At 45.4% G+C, this 25,090-nt stretch overlaps 1 protein-coding gene across 6 annotated transcripts in view; it reads right to left on the bottom strand.

The window, feature by feature from the left end:
* Window positions 1-25,090, bottom strand: part of jmjd1cb (jumonji domain containing 1Cb) — a 592,917-nt gene that overhangs the window by 46,401 nt on the left and 521,426 nt on the right. For all 6 annotated transcript variants that reach the window (XM_072478811.1, XM_072478812.1, XM_072478817.1 and 3 more), the window contains 6 exons: window positions 23,583-23,797; window positions 20,622-20,774; window positions 18,114-18,206; window positions 17,404-17,531; window positions 7,952-8,063; window positions 3,758-3,963 (listed from right to left, as the gene is read on the bottom strand). In XM_072478811.1, coding sequence (XP_072334912.1) covers window positions 3,758-3,963; window positions 7,952-8,063; window positions 17,404-17,531; window positions 18,114-18,206; window positions 20,622-20,774; window positions 23,583-23,797 — 907 coding nt within the window. The remainder of the gene's footprint in view (window positions 1-3,757; window positions 3,964-7,951; window positions 8,064-17,403; window positions 17,532-18,113; window positions 18,207-20,621; window positions 20,775-23,582; window positions 23,798-25,090) is intronic.

Raw genomic sequence — 25,090 nt, 5'->3', positions numbered from 1 at the left:
GCATCTATACTATTTGCTTCATCACACTCTTTGATAGCAAGCTCCACAATCTTACCAGATGTCATTTTTCTCAATTCCCTATTGAATTTCTTGATGACTATCTTGCATTGATGGCGTTTGGTTATGCTCTCCCCCACAAGTTGACATTCTCCCTATGTCCACATTATCAGGAGCATTAATAATTTTAAATATCTATTCAACCTTTTTTCAAGAGATAAATGATCCAGCCTATCATTTTTTTCCTGTTATGCATACCTATGCATTTCTGGACCATTTTTATAAATCTTCTCTGCACCCTCTCCAGTGTCTCTGCATCCTTTTTATAATAGTGGCTAGAATTAGGGACAGCATGGTAGCACAAGTGGATAGCACTGTGGCTTCACAGCGCCAGTGTCCCAGGTTCGATTCCCCACTGGGTCACTGTCTGTGCGGAGTCTGCACATCCTCCCCGTGTCTGCGTGGGTTTCCTCCGGGTGCTCTGGTTTCCTCCCACAGTCTAAAGACGTGCAGGTTAGGTGGATTGGCCATGCTAAATTGCCCTCAGTGTCCAAAAAGGTCAGGAGGGGTTATTGGGTTACGGGGATAGAGTAGAAGTGGGGGCTTAAGTGGGTCGGTGCAGACTCAATGGGCCGAATGGCCTCCTTCTGCACTGTACGTTCTATGTTCTAACTGCACACAACATGAAATGTCGTCTTATCAACGTGCAATCCAGGTTCAGTATAACTTTCCCACTTTTCAATTCTGTCCCTTGAGAAATAAAGTCTAATGCATGGTTGTTTTTTTATGTCCTCACTTAGATGTGGCGGAACGTTTAGAGATTGGCGTATTGTTACTTAAGAGATCTCTTTCTTCATTTATTCTACCTATACTCGCAATGTGATTTCACCATTCTTCCAACGAAAAGTGTACTGCTCACATTTCATAGAATTTACAGAGCAGAAGGAGGCCATTCGGCCCATCGAGTCTGCACCAGCTCTTGGAAAGAGCACCCTACCCAAGGTCAACACCGCCACCCTATCCCCATAACCCAGTAATCCCATAACCCAGTAACCCCATCCAACACTAAGGGCAATTTTGGACACTAAGGGCAATTTATCACGGCCAATCCACCTAACCTGCACATCTTTGGACTGTGGGAGGAAACCGGAGCACCCGGAGGAAACCCACGCACACACGGGGAGGACGTGCAGACTCCGCACAGACAGTGACCCAAGTCGGAATCGAACCTGGGACCCTGGAGCTGTGAAGCAATTGTGCTATCCACAAGGCTACCGTGCTGCCCAGTTTATGTGTTCAATTTCATTTGCCAATTTTGTGCCCAGTCTGCAAGTTTATTAATGTTCTCTTGTAATTTGTCATAACCAGTATTGACTATACCCCACTACCCCATCCAATTTTGTGTCAAATGCAAATTTAGAAATTGTATTTTTCATTCCAAAGTTTAATTTGTTAATGTAAATTGTGAACAGCAGTGCAGATCCTCGTGCAACATCACTACTGTCACTCTGAATAACTACCCTCAACTCCCATTCTCTACTTTCTATCTTGAAGCTAACAAGCAATCCATTTTTCCACTTGTTCCGACTCCACATTTTCAGACCCTTATTAGTGTATAATGGGGAGACTTATCGAACACCTTTTGAAAAACAGACAAATTACATCTATGGCATTAGCATTGTTCACTCTCTGTTACCACCTCAAAAAATTCAATAAGGTTAGTGAAGGAAGATTTTCTTTACTGAAAGCCATGCTGATTATTCTTTATGAGATTTTTCTTTCCTAGATGTTCTATTTATCCTCTCCTTTAGTAGGGGCTCCATTATTTTTCCAAACTGATAAACTATCTCTGTCTGGTCTATAATTCCCTAAGCATGTTACTTTAGCTATCTGTCTCTCCTCTGGCACAACAGCGTTTCCCAAAAATTATTAAATATGTGCAGTAATGACTGCTATGTATTTCCCAGATTCTTTTAAAATGTGTAGATGCGATACTGCTGGACTAGGGAATTTATTCTGAGTTTGACTAGCTTACTCGATACATCATTTTAAAATTTTTAATGCAGTTATCTCATTACTTATCTCATCATTCAATGCCCTCGGTCACTGTCTGTGTGGAGTTTGCACATTCTCCCTGTGTCTGCATGGGTTTCTTTATCGCTACCTGCGGAATTATTTTGCTATCCCTTCATGGTCCTAATCCCAACCCAACTTCCTTTTTCATTGATGTGCCTGTAACATGGTTGACTATTTTATGCCCTTGATAATTTCATTTAATAATTCCTCCTTGCCTTCGTCATTGTTTTTATGACTTCTCTTTTAGTCTCTTTGTATGCTCGCCTAATCATGTAGTCCTCTGATATCGATGTACTTAAGCCATGCCTTTCCTAACCCTGAATTGTCAGAACCATCCGAAGTTTGAAATTTAAAATTACATTTTCAGATTGTTCAAAGTTCAGGGCAATTGCCCGTCAGATGTTTGCAATTGCAGATTGTTGTATGTACGTGTGTGTGTGCACACGTGTGTATGTGTGGACATAGGTTTGTCTGTATGTTGTGTGTGTATATATGTTGTGTATGTGTGTGTATGTTGTGGATGTGTGTGTATATTGTGGATGTGCGTGTATATTGTGGATGTGTGTGCCTATGTTGTGTATGTGTTCATGCGTGTGTGCGTTTCCTAGCTCATCTCTGGGTACCCCTGGACCTTGGAAGTTACAACCAATAATTTTCCTGCACTCTGGTGAATGCCGTTTTAAATACTGCCCATTTGTTCTACATTGTTGTTGACCAGAATTATTGCCTATTTTGTTTTGCCAAGTTCTATTTTTAGCCCTTTGAAATTAGCTTTTCTCCAATCTATTTGCCGGATTATTCTGGTCATATTTCTGTCCTTCTCGTAATATAATTTCAAAGTTTATTAGAAAACATAATATATTATGGTTATTGTTGTCTAGATATTCCCCACTTTTACTTCTCTTATCTATGCTGGTTCATTCCCCATTACTCGATTCAATAGTGAATCTTCCCTTGTTCAGCTTTTTATGTACTGGGTTGGAAATGAGTTCTTTACACACTGTAGAAACTCCATTCTTTTATCCCCTCTATTGAACTCTTCTGTTCAATTAATATCAGGGCAAGTAAAATCCCCCGTGATTATTATTGTTTTTTATTCAATGTCATAATTTGCCTGCATATTTCTTCCTCCACCTCTCAATATTAGCTAGTTTGCAGATCTTTTATCCTGATATGGATTCTATTTTTGTCTTGCTAATAGCTGTGTCCCTTTTTCCTACTGTCATTGCTACCTGAATAAGTAGTTAGTCATCCTCCCCGTTACCTTCTCTGATTTTCTAAATATGTTGTATCCTGCAATCTTGATTTCTCTTTAGCCAAAAAAACTGAACCAGTTCCAGAGCAAATACTTCTGAAATTGTAAAACTGGCTCAGTTAAAAATACATTTGTGCTTTGAAATGTTTGACGGTGAACTACACATAGACCACTACATAACCATTTCCACCCTCCCCTCATTCTTGAATAGCTTACATCAAGCTAGTATCATGTTGGTAAATAGAGGACCATGAATTATATGAATTCTCCTAAAATTTCATCACAGTAGGTTATTGGGCTGACAGCTATTTGTGTTGGTTTATACTTCTTGCTTCCGGCTGTTGCAGCTGCTCTGCATTGAGAAATGGTTGTACAACAGAAAAGCAAACATTATGATGTTCTGTATTAGAAAATTCAACAAGTACTTACAGGAGTTCCTGCAGAAAAGACTGGGGCAAAGGCAATGCCAGCATCAGTTGAGCCTAACTGCAATTTTCCAGCTGTTGAGGTAAGTAAATCTCGTAGAGTTGAGCCATGTTCGTGGTTGAGACAAACCGTTGTAGTTTTGCAATCCTCTTTGTCCACCTGGCTTAATTCAATCTTCACTGCCTTAGACACAGGTAACTCTTTGATTTCTGCAACCAAAGAAAAATAGATATTTATCATGCAAATAGAATGGCAGTATAGTATCATAACATTGTTGCAGCAAGAAACAGAATCAACTAACTTCATACATAGAATTGCTAAAAGCAGCTGACAATGACAATTAGATTTCACTATCTGGGCAATCTGAATGGAACTAATGTCCAATATAAACCCTGACATAAATTACATAAGTAGAGGTTTTTCACATAATATTAAAATTTGAATATACATTTGATATTGCATAATGGCTTTTATGGGGAGTGGATTCATAGCACAATCAGATTTCCTTGTTGTCCAATCTGCCCAATTTATACTATATTACCTGCAAAGATTTGCATTCAAAGTATCGCCTTGCATCATTGGCTTTGTCTTTATATGCTGTGTTTGTGTAGCCTACCTCCTCTCTCACCTGATGAAGGAGCTGCATTCTGAAAGCTAGTGATTCCAAATAAACCTGTTGGACTTTAACCTGGTGTTGTAAGACGTCTTACTGTGCCCACCCCAGTCCAACGTCGGCACCTCCACATCAATTTATACTAGCATCTCTCAAATTGGTCATATAAGCACAAAATGCTGTCACATATACCAAACTGTTAGCACATATACTGGTTAGATCAAAATCTCAAATGTAATTTTGCAGAATTAATGCAGTGTGGGACTATGCAAGGTAAAAAAGGCAGATATGCATTCCCCTGGCAGCTGGAAGCAACATGCAAAATTCTTGGGGCATTTTGGCACATCCGATGACACAGTCATCACTTTGTTCATGTCACCTTTGTGAACTTTGAAATTAACTGCACAAGCTACATCGGTTAGAATTAAGGAGCTATGCTGCTGGATATTTACTCTGCCACCAAATAGTGAAAAATAGATAGAATCAGAGTCGTAGAAAAGGCCCTTTGGCCCATCGATTCTGCACTGACAATAACCCTAATCTCGCACTAATCCCATTTACCAGCACTTGTCCCATACCCTTGAATGTGTTAGGGGAGCAAATATTTTGATCCGTTTGTTTAAGAAAACATTCCCACAAGGACTGCAGCAGATCAAGGCAGCAGCTGCTGGTGATGATAATTTACCAAGAATAAAATGGCAACTGTGCCATCGGAGGTACCAAGATTCCCTTTAAGAGTTGTGCCTGGTACTTTCAGTTGCCAGTAGATGCAGGTCTGGCATTTCTGTCCTGCATAGTCTACACTGGGTAAAGTCTGTAACGTTGTAATTGAGATTTTGATCTAACCGCTATATATGCTAATATTTTGGATTAAGTAAAGAGTAATTTGAGAGATGGTCCCAGGCTGGTTTAAATTATCCAAGTTGGGTAGCAAGGAAATCTGCTCATTACAGAACTACTTCCCGTGAAAACTGTTCTACAATATCAAATGCACATGAGGGACGAGATTCTCCGACCCCCCGCCGGGTCGGAGAATCGCCGGGGGCTGGCGTGAATCCCGCCCCCGCCGGTTGCCGAAGTCTCCGGCACCGGAGATTCGGCGGGGGCGGGAATCGCGCTGCGCCGGTTGGCGGGCCCCCCCCCCGCGCGATTCTCCGGCCCGAATGGGCCGAAGTCCCGCTGCTAAAATGCCTGTCCCGCCGGCGTAGATTAAACCACCTACCTTACCGGCGGGACAAGGCGGCGCGGGCGGGCTCCGGGGTCCTGGGGGGGGCGCGGGCGATCTGGCACCGGGGGGTGCCCCCACGGTGGCCTGGCCCGCGATCGGGGCCCACCGATCCACGGGCGAGCCTGTGCCGTGGGGGCACTCTTTCCCTTCCGCCTCCGCCATGGTCTCCACCATGGCGGAGGCAGAAGAGACTCCCTCCACTGCGCATGCGTGGGAATGCTGTCAGTGGCCGCTGACACTCCCACGCATGCGCCGCCCGGAGATGTCATTTCCGCGCCAGCTGGCGGGGCACCAAAGGCCTTTTCCGCCAGCTGGCGGGGCAGAAATTCGTCCGGCGCCGACCTAGCCCCTTAATGTTGGGGCTCGGCCCCCAAAGATGCGGAGCATTCCGCACCTTTGGGGCGGCGCAATGCCCGACTGATTTGCGCCGTTTTGGGCGCCAGTCAGCGGACATCGCGCCGTTTCCGGAGAATTCCGCCCCTAGTTTCCGCTATTAGTGAGAGCAGTGCATCTCACTCAGCAGGAAATGACAGCTTTATTCGGCATATTAATAGCAAATGTTTTACAAGTATAAGAAGAAAAGGTGAATTCAATGGATATGCATTGCGCTTCTGAAGTAAAGATCTTCTTTCACTCTTCCCTTACGCAATGGGATCATTTAGCTTCATGTCATGGATAATTGCCGATTGTTAACTTGCAACTTCCCTCCTTCCCTGGTGATAGCATGAAAAGATAGTAAAAGCATACTAGGGTGGAAAGAACCATGCAGGCACATTAGGCAAAGGACCTGGAATAAAATCGGACAAAAAGATGCAGACTATAAAAGAGTTACAGTGGGCAAAAGAGTCTACGAATTTATGAGAACATTTGAGGATGGTGGAATAAAATCAATTAAAATAGGAAGAGAAACACAACAGAAATAAATTACAGAAATAGACTGGGAAAGAAAAAAGAAAATCAATAATCAAATACACCAACTATTTATTATTTTGCTCTTTGAGCTTGGCTTAATTGCTATCATTCTCATCTCTGATCAGAAGGTAGTAAGGTTCAAGCCCAATAATTTGAGTATACAAACTTGACCAACACTTGGAAGACTGATGGAGCATTGTATTGCAAGACAGCTACTGCCTGCTCTATGAAGTGAAGATCCCATGGCATTATTGAAATAACAATTTTACCTCCCTTGACACCATCACAAATTGATTTATAACCTACTCAACTGTGGGATCTCGGTCCATGCAAAATAGCTTTGTACTTGTCAAATTACAATAAATCATAGAATTACAGATTGGCAAAGCAATTAATTCCACATAAAATATTTTGAGACACATTTGAAAGTAATTTTAAGGCGTGGAAGCCTATTTAATTCATTTTACAGCCTTCCAGACTCAACATCAATAATTTCAAATCATAAGCACTGCTCCCATTTTTTGGGCAGAGGGTGCAGGCAATGATTCTTTAAAGCTCCTTGAGACATATTGTTTGTTTCTTTACTTGACATCTAACACTTCCTTTTTCCTTACACAATCATGCCTTTTGTCATTTAATCTTTCCTGCCTTCACACCTAACCTATTGTTCTTTCGTCCCTGTATTCTCTTTCCCTTCCACTTGCTTAAAGCCTGTTTCATGTCCATCACTTTTGAGGTCTGATGAAAGGTCACCAACCTGAACTTTTAGCTCTGTTTCTCACTCTACAGGTGCTGCCTGACCTCCTGAGTACTTCCAGCATTTTTTACTTATATTTCAGGTTCCAGCATCTGTAGTATTTTGCCTTCATATAAATCTCAATCTTGCTTTGTAATAACTGAAATTTCACAGCTCAGGAAATGCCTCATGAAATTGCTTGGCATGCATATATTGCAATCCGTATGGTGACAGTTTGGATCTTAATTGGAAAGCAAAAACAAAGAACGATGCCAACTCATTACAAACACAAGTTGGTAAGATTCATTTGGGTACTTAATCGGAAAAGCATTTGCTCAAAAGGTCATGTGTCCAACAACATTATTAATGAAATCTGCAGCAGGACGCATTTTAAATTTTGAGAAATTGATCAAAAGGTGGAAAAAAATAAGATGTTCCCTGTGGGTTTTTAACCGAAGTACACAAAAAAACCTTAACATGACCCTCAGCTTAGCTAATACTGTTGGTATTTAGACTTTGATCCTTCTGTAGTACTTCAACTGTCACTTATCCAGCTAGGCCTTTGATAGACAAAAATGACGGTGACTTTTAATTATTATAATCTTGTATTTTTATCATCTACCTTGTCACCTTTCCTTTCTTCTCAGGCTTTCTGTGCCGCTAGATCTGCCAACCAGCGTAGGGGAGAATCAGATGGTACAAACTTACTTTCTGTGGTGATGTCGTTCTCAGGATTGTTGGAGCTGCCATTTGTCTTTGGATTCTCACATGCAGAGCGTTGTTTAGCCACTGAGATGATGGTGTTCCGATTTAGGACGCTCTAGAATCAAGCAAAAAATATAAGAATCTAACTTGAAAAAGACATAAGAAACTTATCGAATCATTTATCATTGGGTGAGACGGACTGTAATCTAAAAGTCATTGTCCATCAATAATTATTACTTAAATTTGAATAATTCCAAATTTACAAATATTTGAGCCCCTCACACGGTATCAATAATCATTACTACTAGCAGCGGCTTGCCAAGCCTGTCTGATTGGCCCTGACAAAGCTGCCCCACTGAATTTGCTATCCGGCCTTCATCGCTGTTCCTTGTTGGAGGCTGACTGCAGTTCTAGCAGTAACCACTGCTTCCGGTGGTACTGTTGAGACTGGAGAATTATCGGCCATTTGATTGGCTGTAGCTCTTGGAGGCATGGTAGCATCTCATATGGAGGCAGAAGCATGACACTTGGGTAGTAAACTGCCTGACAACCATAAACTATGGTCATGACTTCCTGGGCCAGTGAGGCATCTTTTCAGCTGGTGGGCAGAGCCACTGCCTCTCTGCAAAATTCTAACCATGGTATTGAGACACCACAGATAAGCTTGATTATTTTCACTTCAAACCCATTGACTTGCCAGGTTATCTGCTCTTGCTGTCTACTATATCCAAGCCTAGATTCCTTTATAGATGGCCACTTCCACCTGCCAGGAATGCCCTTGTTACTACTGGCAGCAACCGGAAACAGTGTAGTAGGGGACTACTGTCCTTCTATTTTCAGTCCCATTTAGAGGTTGGTCAAACCTTTTTGCTAAGTGCTCTGTGGGATAACTGCTGGATGAAAGGTCAGGTGAAAGGATCACAATAAAATACATTTTCTGGATCTACAAAGGTGGTGACTGCCAACTGTAAAATTATGATATCCTAGGATTCAGAACTTTAGAGGGAATCCGAGATCCTTCTATAGTGTAAATCAGTCTGAAAGCAGAAAAAAGGTTTCAGCTGGGTTGTCAAAAACAAAGCAGTGAAAAATATTAGTTCCTGCTCGTGTCATATCTGGTAATTGGCTATATATTTGGTTTTAATTAATACCAGCTGAATTAATCATCCACATACAGATACACATGGAGATGCTGTATCCCTGTCTGCACTGTGACCAATGACAGGACCTTTTGGCGCCTTCTGTGCTGGAGTACTTGTACAATGATCTGCTAACTTTGCCCCTTGAAACTGAATCTGAGTAACTTGCAATCATGTTCTCTTATGAAATCTATTATAGGACGCAACCTTTGAGAATGACAAAATTACTAGAGTATAAACATTCATTCACTAGGTTAGAATGAATGAACCTAGCCTATTGTCATGGGAATGTCCCTTTTAGAAATATTTGTCTTCTCAAATAGCTGCAGTGATGTCATTGTGTAGGTGGAGCTGGGTGGTGGCTCTAGTTTTTACTTTCGTTTTGAGCTGGAAGCTGTTTGAGGCTCTGAGTTTTACTTTCGGTTTAGACAGTTGGACGCTGTATTCAGACTGCAAGGATCTTGGAGTCTCTCTCACTCTGCATGTTAAAAAGGTGTCTCCAGATCACTTGTGAACTTCAAAGTAATAACTGTGTTCGACTTCCGGGTGCGGCTATGCAGAGCTAGGTCGCATATTCGGTAGCTCCTGCTTGGAACGGACTTTTGGGCTCTTTTACAGGGCCCCCACGGCATTTGTTTGACATTTCCCGGTGTGGCAAGAAGACTGCAACATTCCCCTGACAGTGTCCCCCAGGAATGTTATGTCTTTTGGCTACCAGACCCGGCAGAAACAGTAAAAGATTTGGCTGCAACAGGATAAATAGGGCCTCTTCCAGCATGCAGGCGGGGGAAGGGCAAGCTTAAAGCTGCAAACTGACCTGAGGGCCTTTATCAAAAGTGAATTCTAACAGCAGAGGGAACAACTGTGAAAAGATCTCACCAAGGCCACTGAAGAAGCGGGGACGAGGCTTCCGGTGGCGGCCATGGAGGAGAAGGTCACGCATTCGGCAGCTCCCGTCTGGAACGGACTCTTAGACCTTTTTCAGGAGTTTCCACAGACATTTTGGGGCAGATTGGTGAAGCGAACACTGCCAAAAGGATTCCCTCTCAAGATTTTTGGGCTCTTTTCAGGGCCCCCAAGGGCACTTTTTCGACATTTCCCGGTGTGGGAAGGAGTTAATAATAGCTCCCCGTCAGTATATGGCTTTAACTAGGAGCGGGATGACAAAAAAGGTGGTGGTGGACCAGAAGAAGGGAGGGAAGAAGGCCAAAATGGCGGCGGGCGGAGACCAGGCAGCGTGGAGGCAGTGGGCGGAGGAGCAACAGGAGGGTATCCAGCGCTGCCTCAGAGAGATTAAAACGGACCTGCTAGAGCCAATGAAGGCTTCTATTGATAAGCTGCTGGAGACACAGACGGCCCAGGGGGTGGCAATCCGAGAGGCTCAACAAAAGATCTCTGACAATGAGGACGAGATCTTAGTCCTGGCGGTAAAGGTGGAGGCGCACGAGGCGCTCAACAAGAAATGGCAGGAGCGGTTCGAGGAGATGGAGAATCGGTCGAGGCGGAAGAATCTGCGGATTCTGGTCCTCCCGGGGGGGCTGGAGGGGCCGGACGTGGGGGCCTATGTGGTCACCATGTTAAACTCGCTGATGGGAGCAGGGTCCTTCCAGGGGCCCCTGGAGCTGGAAGGGGCCCATAGAGTGTTGGCGAGGAGGTCCAAGGCTAACGAGCCTCTGCGGGCGGTGCTGGTGCGGTTCCATCGGTTCGTCGATCGGGAGTGTGTGCTCAGGTGGGCCAAGAAGGAGAGGTGGGAGAACGCGGAGGTTCGGATATATCAGGACTGGAGTGCGGAGGTGGCGAAGAGGAGGGCCGGGTACAATCGAGCGAAGGCGGTGCTGCACAGGAAGGGGGTGAAGTTTGGCATGTTGCAGCCGGCGCCATTGTGGGTTACCTACAAGGACCGGCACCATTATTTTGAGTCTCCGGAGGAGGCGTGGGCCTTTGTTCAGGCCGAGAAGCTGGACACAGACGGAGGGTCGGGATGGGCGATTGGGGACGGCGGTGGATATGTTATGCCTATTTTGGTTCGGGTTTTGGGTTTCTTTTTCTCTGTGTTTTTCTCTTTCGGGTTGGGGAGGGTGGATGGGGCGGGTTGGGCACTGTTTTGGTTGGTGGCGGGGCCTGGTAGCTGGAGAGTGCGGGATTTTTTCCCGCGCCGAAGACTCGGGGGGGGGACGACCGGGTTGGGGAAGCGAGGATTGATTCCCGCGCTTAGAACGGAGGGGGAGAGCCTGTGAATGGGGAGCAGGAGAGGAGGGTGTGCCACACAATGGGAGGAGTCGAAGGGGAGGCGGGAGTGGCCGGGGTCAGCTGACTTGCGGAAGTGCAATGGGGGGAGTAAACCAGCTAGGATGGGTCCTGGCCGGGGGGGGGGGGGGGGGGGGGGAGATCGAGTTGCTGCTGCTAAGATCAAGGAGGAGCTGGAGCGAGTGGGGTGGGTCTAGACGGGGGTATGCCGCTGTGGGGAACGGGCCGGGTGTGGGGTGCGGGCGCGTGGCTGGCCGAGGAGGGGTCATGGCTAGTCGGCGGGGGAGGGGGGCGGGTAGCCCCCTGATCTGGCTGATAACCTGGAATGTAAGGGGACTGAATGGGCCGGTTAAGCGGGCCCGCGTGTTCGCGCACCTGAAGGGCCTCAAGGCGGATGTGGTTATGCTCCAGGAGACACACCTGAAGGTGGCAGACCAGGTAAGACTGAGGAAAGGGTGGGTAGGTCAGGTGTTTCACTCGGGGCTAGATGCCAAAAATCGAGGGGTGGCGATCTTGGTGGGAAAGAAGGTGTTATTCGAGGCGTCGTGCATTGTAGCAGATAATGGCGGTAGGTACATAATGGTAAGTGGTAAGTTACAGGGAGAGAGGGTGGTACTGGTCAATGTGTATGCTCCGAACTGGGACGATGCGGGTTTTATGCGGCGTATGTTGGGTCGGATCCCAGACTTGGAAGTGGGGGGGCCTGATAATGGGGAGGGGATTTATGGACCAAATGGGAGGGGTGGACCCTTGGAGATTTGCAAGGCCGGGGGCTAGGGAATTTTCATTCTTCTCACATGTCCATAAGGCTTATTTTCGAATCGACTTTTTCATTTTGAGTAGGGCGCGGATAGCGAGAGTAGAGGATACCGAGTATTCGGCAATAGCCATTTCGGACCACGAGATGGGGGAGGAGAGGGATCAGCGCCCGCTGTGGCGCTTGGAGGTGGGGCTGTTGGCGGACCAGGAGGTGAGCGAGCGAGTCCGAGGAAGTATAGAGAGGTACTTAGAGACCAACGACAACGGGGAGGTCCGAGTGGGAATGGTATGGGAGGCACTGAAGGCGGTGGTGAGGAGAGAGCTGATCTCCATCAGGGCCTTACAAGAGCGGAGGGAGCGGGGGGAGAGGGAGAGGCTGGTGGTGGAGATGGTGAGGGTAGACAGGAGGTATGCGGAAGAACCTGAGGAAGGATTGTTGAGGAAGAGGCGCGGCCTCCAGGCCGAATTCGACCTGGTGACCACCAGGAAGGCGGAGGTGCAGTGGAGGAAGGCCCAGGGGGCGGTCTACGAGTATGGGGAAAAGGCAAGCCGGATGCTGGCGCATCAGCTTCGGAAGCGGGACGCAGCTAGGGAGATCGGGGGAGTTAAGGACAGGGGAGGGAGCGTGGGGCGGAGTGGGGTTGGCATCAATGGGGTCTTCAGGGACTTCTATGAGGAATTGTACCGATCCGAGCACCCACGGGAGGAGGGAGGGATGGGCCGTTTCCTGGACCAATTGAGGTCTCCAAAGATGGAAGAGGGACTGGTGGCGGGACTGGGGGCCCCGATTGGACTGGAGGAGCTGATCAAAGGGATAGGAAGCATGCAGGCGGGGCCGGACGGTTTCCCGGTCGAGTTCTATAAAAAATATATGGACCTGTTGGGCCCGCTGTTAGTTAGGACCTTCAATGAGGCAAGGGAGGGGGGGAGCTTTACCCCCGACGATGTCCCGGGCACTGATCTCCTTGATCCTGAAGCGGGACAAGGATCCCCTGCAATGTGGGTCTTACAGACCGATTTCCTTGCTAAATGTAGATGCCAAGGTGCTGGCGAAGGTCTTAGCCATGAGGATTGAGTGCCGCAGATCATCCATGAAGACCAGGCGGGGTTTGTGAAGGGGAGACAGTTGAACGCGAATGTGCGGAGGCTTTTGAACGTTATCATGATGCCGGCGAGGGAGCGGGAGGCGGAGATAGTGGTGGCGATGGACGCTGAGAAAGCCTTCGATAGGGTAGAGTGGGGGTACCTGTGGGAGGTGCTGAAGAGGTTCGGGTTTGGGGAGGGGTTTGTCAGGTGGGTTAGGCTGTTGTATGAGGTCCTGATGGCGAGTGTGGCCACAAATAGGAGGAGGTCCGAGTACTTTCGGTTGCACCGAGGGACGAGACAGGGGTGTCCCCTGGCCCCCCTGCTCTTCGCACTGGCGATTGAACCCCTGGCTATGGCACTGAGAGAGTCGAGGAACTGGAGGGGGTTGGTGCGGGGTGGGGAGGAGCATAGGGTGTCGCTTTATGCGGACGACCTGCTGCTGTATGTGGCGGACCCGGTGCCAGAGGTAATGAGGATGCTTAGGGAATTCGGGGACTTTTCGGGGTACAAGCTCAATATGGGGAAGAGCGAGCTGTTCGTAGTTCAGCTAGGGGACCAGGAGAGGGGGATTGGCGAGCTTCCACTAAAATGGGCGGAGAGGAGTTTCAGATATTTGGGGGTCCAGGTGGCCAGGAGCTGGGGGGCCCTGCATAGGCTTAACTTTACAAGGCTGGTGGAGCAAATGGAGGAGAAGATCAAGAGGTGGGACGCATTGCCGCTGTCCCTGGCGGGTAGGGTGCAGTCAATCAAAATGACGGTGCTCCCATGTTTTTTGTTCCTGTTCCAGTGCCTCCCCGTGTTTATCCCGAAGGCTTTTTTCAGGCGGGTTAACAGGAGTATAATGGGGTTTGTGTGGGCGCGAGGGACTCCGAGGGTGAGAAGGGTGTTCCTAGAGCGGAGTAGAGATAGGGGGGGGCTGGCGCTGCCCAACCTCGGTGGGTACTACTGGGCCGCCAATGCGACAATGGTGCGCAAGTGGGTAATGGAGGGGGAGGGGGCTGCATGGAAGAGGCTGGAGACGGCGTCCTGTGTGGGTACGAGTCTGGGGGCGCTGGCAACGGCGCCGTTGCCGCTCCCTCCAAGGAGGTATACCACGAGCCCGGTGGTGGTGGCGGCCCTCAAAATTTGGGGGCAGTGGAGGCGGCATGGGGGGGAAGTTAGGGCCTCGGCGTGGACCCCATTATGGGGGAACCACCGGTTCGCCCCAGGAAGAACAGGTGGAGGGTTTTCGGGGTGGCACAGGGCAGGCATACGAAAGTTGGGGGACCTGTTTGTGGACGGGATGTTCGCGAGCTTGGGTGAGCTGGAGGAGAAGTACGGGCTCCCCCCGGGGAACACCTTCAGGTACTTACAGGTAAGGTCGTTTGCCAGACGGCAGGTGGTGGAATTCCCACGGCTACTGTCACACACAGTACAGGACAGGGTGCTCTCGGGGTTGGGTGGGAGTGGGGAAGATCTCGGAAACTTACCAGGTGATGCAGGAGGAGGAGGAGGCCTCGGTGGTGAAGTTGAAAGGTAAGTGGGAGGAGGAGTTGGGAGAGGAGATCGAAGAGGGGACGTGGGCAGATGCCCTAGGGAGGGTGAACTCTTCCTCTTCATGCGCGAGGCTCAGCCTCATACAGTTTAAGGAGCTGCACAGGGCACACATGACCGGGACAAGGATGAGCAGGTTCTTTGGGGGTGAGGACAGGTGTGTTAGGTGCTCAGGGAGCCCAGCAAATCACACCCATATGTTCTGGGCATGCCCAGCGCTGGAGGAATTTTGGAAGGGCGTAGCAAGGACGGTGTCGAGGGTGGTAGGATCCAGGGTCAAACCGGGCTGGGGGCTCACAATATTTGGGGTGGCAGAGGAGCCGGGAGTGCAGGAGGCGAAAGAGGCCGGAATTCTGGCCTTTGCGTCCCTGGTAGCCCGGCGAAGGATTCTCCTTGAGTGGAAAGATACGAGGCCCCCAAGCGTGGAATCCTGGATCAGCGATATGGCAGGGTTCATTAAATTGGAGAGGTTGAAATTCGCCTTGAGAGGGGCGGTACAAGGGTTCTTTAGGCGGTGGCAACCGTTCTTAGACTTTCTGGCAGAACGATAGACATTGGTCAATGGCAGCAGCAGCTCGGGGGGTGGGGGTACTTTATTTTTGTTTATGTTATTTACACAGGAAGGGTCTGAGGGGTTGTATACACCTGTTGTCTTAAGTCGGGGTGTTAATGTTAATTTATTATTTAGGTACAGTGGGGGGGTTGCTTTTTTACATTGTGTTTTGTACTTAACCCTGTTGGGTTCTTTTCTCTTTCTCATTTTGTTATTGATATTTTATGAAAAGCTTTAACAAAAATTATTTTTTTTAAAAAGTAATAACTGTGTTCTGGAAGGAATTCAAACCTACTGTTTTGTGGTAAAAGGGATTGTCTGATTTATGGATGTTGTTACTTGAGTAAAACCAGTAAAGGGAAGTTATTAAGGGTTAAATATAGAGTACTGTAGCTGTGTGGGGTATTTATGTTTGTAGTTGATAAAATGCTTACACTGTGTGTTTATAAAATGTTAACTGAATTCATAGAATAAACTTTATTTTTGATTACAAGTGCTTAAGGCCTCTGTTGCATAACACCTGAAACGTAGGTCCTTGTGCTCCTCATAACCAAAATCTATAAACAGTTTTAGATCAGGTGAACTCCATGATATACTTTGGCGTTCTCCAAACCCTGGCCCATAACACTATCCACAGCTAATGCGAGTACTATCATTTATTTACCTCAGCCGGTGGCGCTACTACCAGGACAGGATCTGATCACAATACACATGATTGTTATAGCGATATGTCTCGAATCATCTCAATAATCCATGCACAGAATGTTCCCACAAAATGGCAAAGTGTCAGGGTCTGACTGTAAACCGGCATGCTTCTCTCTTGAAACACAACCGAGTTTTCAGATCAGATTTTTTGACACTTATTGGACAGAAAATCTCCTTGGATGTGGTTTGCGCTGTCACTCTGGCAGGGTGTTTGTCTCTGTTTGTCGGGGGGAGTGGGTGCTCAACAAGCGCAAATCCAGCTATGGCCCTCGTGTTGTAGCCATGTAAAATGGCTAACTCACGATTAGAATGGCCAAACCCCGATTTAAAATGGCGAACGGAAGAGGCTGATGGGAAAATCAGCCAACAGGACTCAAACAGACAGCTGCAGGTAAAACTGTGTATTCGCCTCTAGGGAAGCCAGACCGAATCGATACCTGCAGCCATCAACATAACAACACACCAGCCATCTGCATATAAAGTAGCAATCCCGGGAACAATATGCTACAAATTAGTAAGACAAAGCCCGACCCAGACCTTTCGGCGCCAGCAGGAGCTGACACAAAGAGAGGTAAACGACCACCCCTCGATCAAGGAATCGCTCCAGCATTGGAGAATATCGAACCAAGTGATTGGGACCAAGTCCAATCACTTGGAACCAGGTACAAGGTCCGCCCCGAAAGGCGGGAAGCCTCTGGGGACTATAAGAATAGAGTCCAAGGTCAAATTGAGCTCTCTCTCTTGCCCACTTGCCTCTTCCCTTCTTCTCCTCTCCGCACCCTTCGAGACCCTTCTGTTGACCCTCTGCAACAGCCGCGAGAAACTGTAAGTCTTACTCCAACGCTCGCTACGAGATAGGCACTTCTGACTATCGACCTGTACCAGCTTTGAATCCCACAGGCTCAGAGCCCATACGAAAGGCCATTCGTTTCCCTGACCTGGTGGGCCAGTTCCAAAGTTAAGTATTGGCCTGTTAATTGTAGGAAGTAGCTTAGAAGTAGAATTAATGTATAAGTATTGATTACTGTATATAATAAATGTGCGTTGATTTAACTCTTACTAAGCGGTGTGTTGGATTATTGATCATTACTCGGACTTGAACCACGTGGAATTATCAGAAAGATACCTGGCGACTCAAGAGCAAAGGTGACAGAATAAGAGCAATTAAACTAAGGCTAAAACGAGCAACAGTGTGAGATTTAGCTGTCATAATGGGATTTGTTTTTACCCGCAATGAACGGGCCCGCTAAGTCTCACTCCATGCATCTGCGGTGATGCTTTCCCATAAGGTTGTGAATTCTTGAGGATCCCCTAACAGGTTAGAGGAAATATCCAAAGTTACTGATATAATGCATGAGTTTCAGAAACCTTAGTATTATAATTGAAATCTTGTATGAAGCCAAGGTCATTTGAAGGTCACAGCTATATTATACCTGTGAAACTCCATTAGTTGTGAAGAGTTTGGAAAATTGTACACTTTGTTCACTAGTAGAGGGATCATGTCGAGCAATTTCCCAGATGTCTTTGATGGAACGCATCATGTCTCCAATATCTGTTAAGACTAAAACAAAGAACATTTATTACTGATATATACATATATATGCTTGTTTTGTTGAGCAAGAGGAGGTATGTACATGGACAGATTTTCTTCTGATAACAAGTTGTATTACATAGCCTGTATTATTACCTTGCTCAAAAACATTTCACAAACAGAAGTATTTGATTGTTTCATGTGGCAGTCATTCCAGTGTGAAACAAAGAGTCATAGAGTTTTACAGCACAGAAAGAGGCCCTTTGACTCATCATGTGTGCACTGGCCATCAAGCACCTATCTATTCTAATCCCATTTTCTAGCACTTGGTCCATAAGGTATGGCTTTTCAAGTATTTTTTTCATGAAAAAAGAGGTATGTTCTTTTTTGCACAAAGTATGTTTAGTATTCAACACAGCTTTCCTTGGCATAAATGGCCTTTACCTGCGTACAATTGTAGTAGAATGAAAGTTCAACTTAAAAACAAACATATAATAAATATGAATTTTGTTTTTAAAACCAGCATTTTTGAACCCTTCATTGTGTTAAACATAATATATTAGTGTTGGAGGAAAATAACTATAAAATCAATCCACAAATGTGAAATCTTACCAGTATCGGGGATAATCTGTGTGGGCATCAGAGTCTTTGAGTCATGAACTTGACCTTTGACACATTTCAGCCAGACATAAAATTCTTTATCAGCTACAATCAAAGACCAAAAAAAAGGAAATATATTTATGTTCGTTAGAACTATCTTTGACAGAATAGAAAATCTAATGCGAAGTAGTGGCAGTCACACCAGTGATGAAAGCATTTTGAGTGATGAAAACAGCAAATGTTCCAAGTTAATCCAGGAATAGATTTCATTGAGGTGGCATGGTGGCGCAGTGGTTAGCACTGCTGCCTCATGATGCCGAGGATCCGGGTTCGATTCTGGTCCTGGAGTTCGTGTGGAGTTCGTCTGTTCGTGTGGAGTTTCTACATTCTCCCCATGTCTGCGTGGGTCTCACCCCCACAACCCAAAGATGTGCAGGATAGGTAGATTGGCCATGCTAAATTGCCCCTTAATTGGGAAAAAAAAGAATTGGGCACTTTAAATTTATTTTTCTTTAAATTTTTTTAAAGGAAGTGATTTCATTGGAGGATCAAATTAGAAATCTCAACCTAATCCCAAATTTTGAGACTCAAGCAAACTACCAAAAATGAGCCGCATTGCTTTTGAGCAATATCCATCCAGTATGATTGAAACATTCTTTACAGAATGGGGAAGTTTGCAGGCAATATCCTCATTCAAACAGAAAAATGAAATAGACTCGACCAATCTGGTATTTCAGAAATGGGTAAGCAAGAGGCAACTTGGAGCAGCAGAATGGCAGGCAAATTCCCTACTATCTCAGAAGTACCTTTACAATAAGCCCAACCAGCAGACCCCTATTCATATTGCTTAGATACTCTCCAGAAGGCATGGCTGGAAATGCACATGTTTATATGAGGAATGGGGGAATCCCAGCTCTCAAGATGTTCCGTAGAAAAAATTAGACTCAAACCGTAACTTTGTTTCTGTCTCCACCAATGCTGCCAGACCTGCAGAGTTTTTCTAGCACTTTTTGTTTTGATTTCAGATCTCCAACTTTTTCAGTATTTTGCTTTTACATTAGATTTGACAGACACCACAATAGACTTCACACCACATAATGCAAAACACAAGAGTTGCAAGACTATCCCAATCCACAGAGACTCCGATTGCTTCATTCAATAATCAGCCAACCCTGACCCTGGATGTTCAATTTACTTCTGCTTTGCACCTTTGATAAACAGACAGTGTAAGGCCATTAGAATAAATGGAGGTTGCCAGCTACACAGGAGAAAATATGTGAAAGGAGGGCAAAATATCTCAAAACAGCCCCATCAATTATACAAACCAAAATTCGAAGTGTTAAAACAAGTAAAGGAAAACGTCCAACAAAGTCAGGCTGTGTACTGCAGTCATTACCTGTCACCTTGCAAAATGAGTTTCATAAAAAATGAAAATGAAAAAAAACAAACTTGCATTTATATAGCCTTTCATGCCTTTAGGACGTCCAAATGCTTCACACACCATCCACGTTGAAGTGCACTCACTGCCATAATGTAGATGAATAGGACAGACACCTTTCATTCAGCAAGATATCACAAACAGCAACGACTTAGTGACCAGTTAATCTGCTTTGGTGAAATCTGTTGAAGTAATCATTTTGGCCCGTACAGAGGAACTGCTTATAGTACATGCATTCCAATTTATGGTTATAAAGGCAAGGGAAACACCCTTAGTGTTGGGTGGGGTTACTGGGTTATGGGGATAGGGGGGAGGTGTTGACCTTGGGTAGGGTGCTCATTCCAAGAGCCGGTGCAGACTCGATGGGCCGAATGGCCTCCTTCTGCACTGTAAATTCTATGATAATGAAATTGAAAATAACAGCACTCACAAATATGTGGCAAGGGGAGAAAAATAATGCAATTAAGTGTTTTTTGCAATCTAAAAACATTCCCCTTTCATTAATAATGTGTGCTGTGAGCCTTGGGTAAGAACATTTTAACACTTGGAGACACTACGGGCAGGATTTTCTGGCCATTCATGCTGGCGGGATCTTATGGTTCTTCCGTGGCGCACCCTTGTTTTGAGGCAGCGAGGGGTGCGTTCAACTGGAAACCTGGTTAACAATGGTGGGACCAGACTACCCCGCCGAAGGCCACTGGGAAGCCGTCTTCCACCGCTGTAGAACATGCTATGGAGTGGGAGGAAAGTCCTGCCTTAAATGTCACACTATTTTGAATAGGCATCGCAATAGTACAACATGCTTTTGTACATCTTGATACAATTTACATAAAACTGCACTGGGACGCACTGTTTTACACATGGATGACTCTACAGGCTGATGAATGCATTACTTCATTTGCTCCCAAGGAATTACAAGGCAATTATAGAGCAAAACAACATAGGTGGAAAAGTGAAATTTAACAATGCATCTTCTGCCAATCAGCAAAATAAATTATGCTGGTATTAACACACGTGAAACAGAACAGATTATGAACATTGCCTGCATTTTGTTTTAACCACAGAACAAATCAGAAACTGACCTTTAGAACTCCTTTTTTCCCTTGCTTCATAACAGTCCAAACAGACCACAAATCCACATTTCTGGCAAACCCAGTGGATGTTAAACAATGTGGCTTCACATGCATCACACATTTCCTGAACTCCTTTTACTGCTCTCTTCCAGGCGATTTTGGCTGAAACACAAAACAAACACTGTTACTGTACACTGAAACTTTCAGTTTATAGGGGAAAGTTCACTAGTTTTGACTGCATTTTGTAGCACTGTTTAGACTACACCATGTTTAAAAATAATGATGAGAAATGGTATTAATTGTTCATGAAAAATACTGCATCTTAAACATTTTTAAAAATGTCAGAAATGTTGCTGTCCATTCTGGCAAGCAAAAAAAAATTAAGTTACATTTGTCAAAAAGTGGAAATAGAAGGTAGGGACATTAGGATCATAATTGTAAATATTTGACACATGCTTAATTTAATGCATATGAATATTGACAAATTCCAGATTATTTCAGTTTATTTTTGCAAATATTTGATGACTGCACAATGTTCAGCACCATTTGTGACTCCTCAGATAATGAAGCAGTCCATGTCCAAATGCAGCAAGACCTGGACAATATCTAGGCTTGGGCTGACAAGTTACATTCATGCCACACAAGTGCCAGGCAATGATCATCACCAACAAGAGAGAATCTAACCACTGCCCTTCGACATTCAATGGCATTACCATCGCTGAATCCCCCACAATCAACATCCTGGGGGTTACCATTGACCAGAAACTGAACAGGACTAGCTACATTAATGCTGTGGCTAGCAGGGAAGGTCAAAGACTAGGAATCCTATGGCAACTCACCTCCTGACCCCCCCAAAGCCTGTCCACCATCTAATAATAAAATTCTTTATTGTCACAAGCAGGCATACATTAACACTGCAATGAAGTTACTGTGAAAAGTCCCTCGTGGCCACATTCTGGCACCTGTTCGGGTAGACAGAGGGAGAATTCAGAATGTCCAAATCACCTAACAGCACGTCTTTCGGAACTTGTGGGAGGAAACCGGAGTACCCGGAGGAAACCCACGCAGACAAAGGGAGAACGTGCAGACTCCACACAGATAGTGACCCATGCCGGGAATCGAAACTGGGACCCTGAAGCTGTCAAGGCACAAGTCAGGAGTGTAATGGAATACGCTCCACATGCCTGGATGAGTGCAGCTCCAACAACATTCAAGAAGCTCGACACCCATCCAGGACAAAGCAGCCCACTTGATTGCTCCCCCTTCCACAAACATTCAAACCATCCACCAGCGACAAACAGTGGCAGCCGTTGAGTACCATCTACAAGATGTACTGCAGTAACTCACCGACGTTCCTTAGACACCTTCCAAACCCATAACCATTACCACCTAGATGGACAAGAGCAGCAGATACCTGTGAACCGCACCACTGGAGACTCCCCTCCAAGTCAGTCACACCCTGACTAGGAAATATACCGCCGCTCCTTCACTGTCGCTGAGGCAACCTCCTGGAACTCCCTCCATAACAGCTCAGTGGGTGTACCTACACCTCAAGGACTGCAGCGGTTCAAGAAGGCATCTCAATGCTGGCCTAACCCACATCCCGTAAATGAATTTTTAAAAAATTTAAAATTTCAATCGCACAATCCCCAATTCTGCAGTTTGTGAATTTGAGCAAGCATTTTATTGTCAAGACAACATGATAGGCTAAATTTTCTGTTGTTGGGACCAAAACTGAGAGCCACTCCAATTTCACATGTGGTGGGTCCTTTAAGCAGCATTTTGCCAATGAGATGCTAGCTGAGGACAGGGGCCTACCTCCAAGAGCGGTCAGCCCAATTGCCACACTGGTCGCTACACTATAGGAAAGATGTGATTTGACTAGAGAGGGTGCAGAGAAGATTTACTGGGATGTATTCTAGGTGATTCACTGGGCATAGTGTTTCAGCTATCAAGAGAGGCTGGTTAGGCTGGGGTTGTTCTCCTTAGAGCAGAGAAGGCTGAGGGGGACCTAATTGAGGTGTACAAAATGATGAGCGACATTACTAGGGTAGATAGAAAGGAACCTTCCCTCTTAGTAGAGTGGTCAATATCTCGGGGAAATAGATTTAAGGTAAGGGGCAGAAGATTTAGAGAGGATTTGGGGAAAACCATTTTCACCCAAAGGGTGATAGGAATCTGGAACTAATGGCCTGAAAAGGTAATAGAGGCAAGAATCCTCACAACATTTAAGAGGCAAGGGCAGCATGGTGGCACAGTGGTTAGCACTGCTGTCTCATGGCACCAAGGTCCCAGGTTCGATCCCGGCTCAGGGCCATTCTCCATATGGAGTTTGAACATTCTCCCCTGCTTGTGTGGGTTTCGCCCCCACAACAGAAAGATGTGCAGGGTAGGTGGATTGGCCATGCTAAATTGCCCCTTAATTGGACAAGAAAATGAACTGGGTACTCGAAATTTAAAAAATACATTTAAGAAGCATTTAGATGAGCATTTGAAACACCATAGTATACAAGGTTACATGCCCAGTGCTGGAAAATGAGATTAGAATAGCTAAATGATTGATTGCCAGTGCAGACATGATGGGCAGAAGGGCCTCTTTTTGTGCTGTAAAATTCCATGATTCTATAATTAGAGAGCCAGCAGCACCAGTGGTGTCACCAGGCTTCTTGTCACTGGCAATATGCTATGGTGGCCGGAACAGATTAGCGCCCCCCAAAACCCCAGCGGTCCCAAGCCACATTGCCAGCAATACCCCCCTCCAAGCCCATTTCTGATGGGTCGGGAAAATTCAGCCCAATATTTCTAAACCATTTCACAGCACTATGTTAGAGAGATTTATCTTGTAACACAAATAATGAAGTTGAATCTATCAACATGCGAACACCAGCACTTCCACTTAAACAAGTTTGAAATAGTATGTTATATAAACAGCTCAGTAACTAGACACAGTCATCAAAGGCTAACGATTACCATCTGGTTTAAGCAAATTCATAGCAGTCTTCTCAGATGTCTCCATTTGATAAAATTTCTCTCCAATAGTTCTCAAAATGTATTTAGAAGATCCTATGTCCAAATCCATGTTTGTGGAATCACTGGGTAACCACAGGTTTATTGCTTCATCATCATACTGGTCTGGAGTTGAAAATCCATCTACCCTTAGTACTGCATTCTTACTGAATGCCAGTCTGAGAAAGCAAAAGGTGAACGGTTAATTTAGTGAAATAGTGATTTTTTTTAAACATGGCATGCAATTACAACTGCACAGGTAGTTGCTTAAAAATAGCTTTCAGTAGCTATAAATAATCTCCCAGAAATTACAGCACTTTCTGGCACTGCTGCCTACGGCGCTGAGGACCCGGGTTTGAATCCCGGCCCTGGGTCACTGTCCGTGTGGAGTTTGTAAATTCTCCCCGTGTCTGCGTGGGTTTCACCCCCACAACCCAAAGATGCGCAGGTTAGGTGAATTGGCCACACTAAATTGCCCCTTAATTGGGAAAAAAAAATTGGGTACTCTAAATTTATAAACAAAAAGAAATTACAGCACTTGGGTGGCAATTCGGTACACTGTGCCTGTCTTCAACTAGAGCTATCTACTCCAATTCCATTTCATTGCCCTTTCCCTCTATTGTTCAGTACGTACATTTATTTGCAAATATCAAGACAAATTCATTTTGAATGATGTTATAATCTCAGCCTCAATAACCACCTAATGGTAAAGCACGCCACATCCTAGTGGTGTGTCCTGATCTGTTGTTTTCCTAGTCCCTATTCTCAGCCTGTGTTTCCTTGCTACAACCAATGGAAAAACCCTCTCACCAGCTATCCACTCAAAATATTCCATAAATTTGAACTTCACTATCAGGGAGTTCCCAAATTTCTCTTGCACTGAGAAAAGTGCTGGTATGTGGGCATGTCTTTGTGACCATCATCTCCCACTCCCAGTTCAGTTATAATAGCCTTTCTAGATCCTTTAGATGGCTCCAATGTGCTCCATAGAAGGGCTTCACAATTGTATTTATTGTTATTTACGGTCACCATACATTATAATTCTTTGCCTTAAACAGTACTTGATTTTTGCTTTATAAAGTTAGAGTACCCAGTCATTTTTTTCGAATTAAGGGGCAATTTAGCTTGGCCAATACACCTATCCTGCACATCTTTGGGTTGTGGGGGCGAAACCCACGCAGACACGGGGAGAATGTGCAAACACCACAGTGACCCAGAGTAGGTATCGAACCTGGGACCTCGGCGCTGTGAGGCAACAGTGCTAACAACTGCGCCACCGTGCTGCCCTAACAGTACTTGATTAATGGACAAAATTACTTTGCTCCAACGCCACGTTGAACATTTTTACATGAATAATTTCTGGAGCTATTGAAAATATCATAGAAAAATTATAGACTAGAAAGCAAGATGATTGTAAGTGGTATACATATAATTTCTATCGTGGAGGCCACTAACTATTGTCACTGAGACTT

This window comes from Scyliorhinus torazame, chromosome 16 (genome assembly GCF_047496885.1).
Source record: "Scyliorhinus torazame isolate Kashiwa2021f chromosome 16, sScyTor2.1, whole genome shotgun sequence".
In the NCBI taxonomy this organism is placed as follows: Eukaryota; Metazoa; Chordata; class Chondrichthyes; order Carcharhiniformes; family Scyliorhinidae; genus Scyliorhinus; species Scyliorhinus torazame.
The sequence above is the reverse complement of the archived record's forward strand: the minus strand, read 5'-3'. Positions and strand labels throughout refer to the sequence as shown.